Source organism: Cynoglossus semilaevis, chromosome 15 (genome assembly GCF_000523025.1).
Source record: "Cynoglossus semilaevis isolate Cse_v1.0 chromosome 15, Cse_v1.0, whole genome shotgun sequence".
Classification (NCBI taxonomy): Eukaryota; Metazoa; Chordata; class Actinopteri; order Pleuronectiformes; family Cynoglossidae; genus Cynoglossus; species Cynoglossus semilaevis.
The window spans coordinates 8,463,789-8,467,924 of NC_024321.1; the positions used below are offsets into that span (position 1 = coordinate 8,463,789).

At 43.6% G+C, this 4,136-nt stretch overlaps 1 protein-coding gene across 1 annotated transcript in view; it reads right to left on the reverse strand.

Moving 5' to 3' along the window:
• Positions 1 to 4,136, reverse strand: part of tgfbi (transforming growth factor, beta-induced) — a 12,160-nt gene that overhangs the window by 1,796 nt on the left and 6,228 nt on the right. Inside the window, exons 3-12 of the mRNA XM_008326822.2 lie at positions 3,823 to 3,887; positions 3,506 to 3,663; positions 3,215 to 3,379; positions 2,626 to 2,772; positions 2,412 to 2,553; positions 2,118 to 2,330; positions 1,784 to 1,921; positions 1,556 to 1,698; positions 918 to 1,054; positions 1 to 8 (exon numbers count right to left, since the gene is read on the reverse strand). The exon at positions 1 to 8 is cut by the window's left edge and continues 120 nt beyond it. Coding sequence (XP_008325044.1) covers positions 1 to 8; positions 918 to 1,054; positions 1,556 to 1,698; positions 1,784 to 1,921; positions 2,118 to 2,330; positions 2,412 to 2,553; positions 2,626 to 2,772; positions 3,215 to 3,379; positions 3,506 to 3,663; positions 3,823 to 3,887 — 1,316 coding nt within the window. The remainder of the gene's footprint in view (positions 9 to 917; positions 1,055 to 1,555; positions 1,699 to 1,783; positions 1,922 to 2,117; positions 2,331 to 2,411; positions 2,554 to 2,625; positions 2,773 to 3,214; positions 3,380 to 3,505; positions 3,664 to 3,822; positions 3,888 to 4,136) is intronic.

The window sequence follows — 4,136 nt, forward strand, 5'->3', positions numbered from 1 at the left end:
CAAATGATCTAAGTTTAAATGTTGAGCCTTTGTTGAACAGAGGCGTAGAAGCTGTGACCACAAACACAAGAGCAAAAACATCTGTTTTACACAAGAGCAAATCACGTTGCTAGGATTTCATGACATGGCAACTGTATTGTTGAATTAATTGTTGCGTGTGTGAAGGAATTACGCTTCCTATAAATAGAATGTGGCAGCTGTAAAGTAGTAACAGCAGTTAGCTGTAGTTCCAAAACTTCCAACTCTCATCTAGAATGATCTTTGGGAGTTTGTCCTGGAGAAGTGATGGTGAGGTTCATTCTATGTGTACTTTCACCCAAGTCATGGTCTCTTAGTGTCAGCAGGAGGTTCTTGAGGCATATGCTAATCGTTGATGTAATCACCCTACACCTGCAGAACACTAGTAATGGTCCAACTGTCAAGGCATTTCTACATCAAAGCTTGTAACGTTTTAGTGGTAGCAGTACGAAACTGAGATGTAAGAAACACATTTAACCTGCAGTAAAATGTAATTTTCTTTGGTTTGCGGTCGTCCTACTTTCTGATAAATAAACCTTTTGATGTATGAAGAGAACAGAGGAGCTCTGACGGATCCATTGCTGACATGATTCACTGCTATAACAATAAAATTACAGCTGGCGATTGGTGACCCCCGCTTAGTGAGCCACAGATGCACCACAGGAGAATTAATGATGGAGTCACTGTTTAAGCAATCAGTTCAGCTACAGCAAAACCGGTTCCCACGCTGTTCTGTTCACTCTGCGAGTCTCAAAGCTCACATCTCTATTTTTACCACATGGTAACCTTGGTTTATGACTGTGGATAATCATACCCTACTGTTTTAATATTCACTGGGCTTGTACTTCGCATACACTGCAAAAACACAGATTTAAATCAGATTTTATTTGGGTTTTCACCTAAAGCGATCATCGGCCTTCAGGACATCCATGACGGTCCCCATTGGTGGCGTGAGGACTTTGTCCACGGTGAACAAAGTGGCAAAACGCCCTGTCTTATCATGAGCTGCAATGCAGGCGTTCTCTATGCACAGGTTCTAGATTAGATGGGGAGGAGAAAGAAGACACATTCATTAAAGATATTAATGAAGCTTGTTTTGAATTCTGTCAGAAACTGTAAAGCACTTCCACCATCTCACACAGGTGAGTGAGGTGACTTCATCAAGTAACAAAGGTTCTCACAAAGAAGAACACAAATGCAGTTTCTGGAAAAGTGAAGTCATTGTGGTAACAGGAAATGTCTGCAGGACTCATTACTGTGCAGAAGTATGAACCACCCACATGTCCTGGACATGAAACATGTGGAGACACTGAATCCTCTTTTCAGTATGGTCCAGGTCACTTACGTAATCCCATTTACTAGAGTTTGCTGCCAGTGGTCAGCAAAGAGGAAAGACTGATAAATGGACAACAGTAAGATCAATGCGTTTGGTGGACAACAAAAAGGAACGGACAAAAGAAGAGCAGACAGCATTAAGACAGAAGTCAGTGGACAGCCAAGAAGGCTAGGCCACTCGAGAAAAGAGGCGTGTTCGTACATTTCTGTAGACGAAGACTCTCAACTTCAGACCTCCAAGTGTCTCCAGCTCTTGGCCGTGATAGAGGGACTGAGAGGACAGGCGAGTCTTCAATACGTGGTTGGTCATAAGCTTTTTCATTCCAGAAGACATTGTCACGCTGCCTGTGGACATAAAGACAACGTGTAACTTCTGGAGTCGGCCTAACATAAGGATTTGTCCTGCTGCACGGATCAAAGCTGCTGGTACCTTTGAATGCGTCGTTGAGTGGGGTCAGCAGGGTCAGAGCCTCGGAGCCAGACAGCTGTGGACCAAGACCTGCCTCAACAAACAGCCTGGTTGCGGTGCTAACAGAGGAACCTTCAGCTAGCTCCAGGAGTGTTTTAGCTGTCAGGGTAACATTGGGGTGACATCACAACAAATCAGCATGAACAGTTGGTGTTCTACTGTGGTATCAATGTTTACACACTGTCCGTCATGTTATTATAAAAAAGAAAGTCACAGATTAGAGTGTTTTTCTGTGAATACACAGTATTGGCAGCAGTAGAACATGCAGTACTTGCAGTATCAGTTCAAGTCAAACCTGAGTCTGGGATGAGCAGCTCATTGATGTAGTGGACGACACCATTGGTACCCAGCTGGTCTGTCCTAGTGATGATGGCCTTGCCATTCACGGTCATGTGATTTCCATCACAGCCGACCTCGAGCACTGTTCCCTGAAGTGTCTCCATAGGTGTGCCTGATATGATGGACTCAGCACAACGCATTTGCTTCAGGATGTGGTAGTTCAGCATATCTGAGGGAGGGGATTTGGAATTGTTGGTGGTGACACATTATTGCATTGTTATTTAAAAAAAAGCAAGAACCTGCTGCTCACCTCTTAGAGCCACAGGGTCTCCCAGGATACGGTTCAGCGTCTCTGGAGGAATCTTCTCAAATGCTTCATTTGTTGGAGCAAAGACAGTGTACTGACCCTCGTTCTCCATCATGACACTCATACCTGCAGCCACCAGGGCGGTCTGAGCACAGAGCAGCGCAGGAAGTTAGTGAGTGACATTTCCCTGAATTTGCATGAACTGAGAGGAACTCACGTGCAGTGTCTCTAGGTCCTCGTCCACCTCGATGAGCGTGTTCACATTATTAGAGATGGCTGTGATGACGCGGTCAACCACGTGTACGATACCATTTGTGGCGTGTTGGTCAGGCTTGATGAGTCTGGCACAGTTGACCGTCACAATCTAGATGGGTGATGGAGCAGAGGTCTTCATGAAGTGACAGGAGATCCAGAGGGGCTCTCTACCAACAGTGACCCAGTGATTGTGGAGATGCACATCTATCAACCTCATGTTGGAAGTACTTTGCAGCTGTAGATTGTTTGGGTGGTGCACTTTCACCAACACACTCCAAACCAGGTCTCTCATACAGTTAGTTTAGTTTTAGAACCACCAAAAAACAGCTTAAAAATAAAAGAGAAATCCCAACTCTATAAGTCAAGTATGATGTTGTAATAGTGATATAGTAGTAGTATAATAGTAGTTCAATATATTATATACAATAAGCATACTATATATATATAGTACTATAACTATATTAAGTATAGTCCATTAGTAGTTTTTCAATGAACTAAGTTTTTTATTTTATGCTAAGCTAAATAGTCTGGAAATGTGTGTAGCCACTGACCCCGTTGCTGTAGTGGTGCACATGCACGTGGAAGTCCTGGTACATGGAGGTGAAGGAGGAGCCGTGTTTCAACTCCTCCGACGTCAGACGCCCGTTCACCATGTGGTAGTGGAGAGCGTTCAGCAGCTCGATGTTGACGTTACTCACCAGAGCGTCCAGGATTTCCTAGGCAGACAATGCAATCATAATGTCACCAGAGCGATGAGTCCAGAGTGATGTCATCAGAAAATCTGTCAGGACGACTTGATGAAAATGACAAGTTAGCTGTGTGTGTGTCTGTGCGTTTCATACAGTGGGCAGTGCGTCCCAAGCCTCGTTGCTTGGCGCAAAGAAGGTGAAACTTCCTGGTCCTTCAATCTCCTCCCTCAGTTTGGCTCGTTCAGTGTACATCTGAGTGGTGGTGGCCCCAACCATGCCAAGAGTGTTGTAAATATTCATCAGAGGGAGCGCTGTGGAGCAGTGGAGGGGAGTACAGAACTTTTACTAACACCACTCAGCACGTCACTTGAATGACACTCACTCAGTCACGGCTTTTAGGAGGATACACCATGTTTTCCTTATGTCCAGAAGAGTGTAGATGATATGTAAGATAACTTTAAAAATCAAACCTGCAGGGCAGCCCTTTTCTCCTGCAACTCTCTCGTATCCAGGGCAACATTCATAAGTGATCATCCTGCAACGCACATTAATCATTATGTCAGTTATTTTCTTTTAAATCCAGTCTAGAATAAATCAAAATATTCAACTGCAAAACTTACATGGAGTTACCAATAACTTTGATTAAACATTAGTAATGTGAAAAGTTTGGTGCAAATTTATTTTATTTAATATTTGTAACCAAATAAATAAAAATGTGGAGTCAATGATGTATGTTCAAATCAAAGAGCAATAGAAGTTGGTTTGTTGGGTGTGTTGGGTGGTG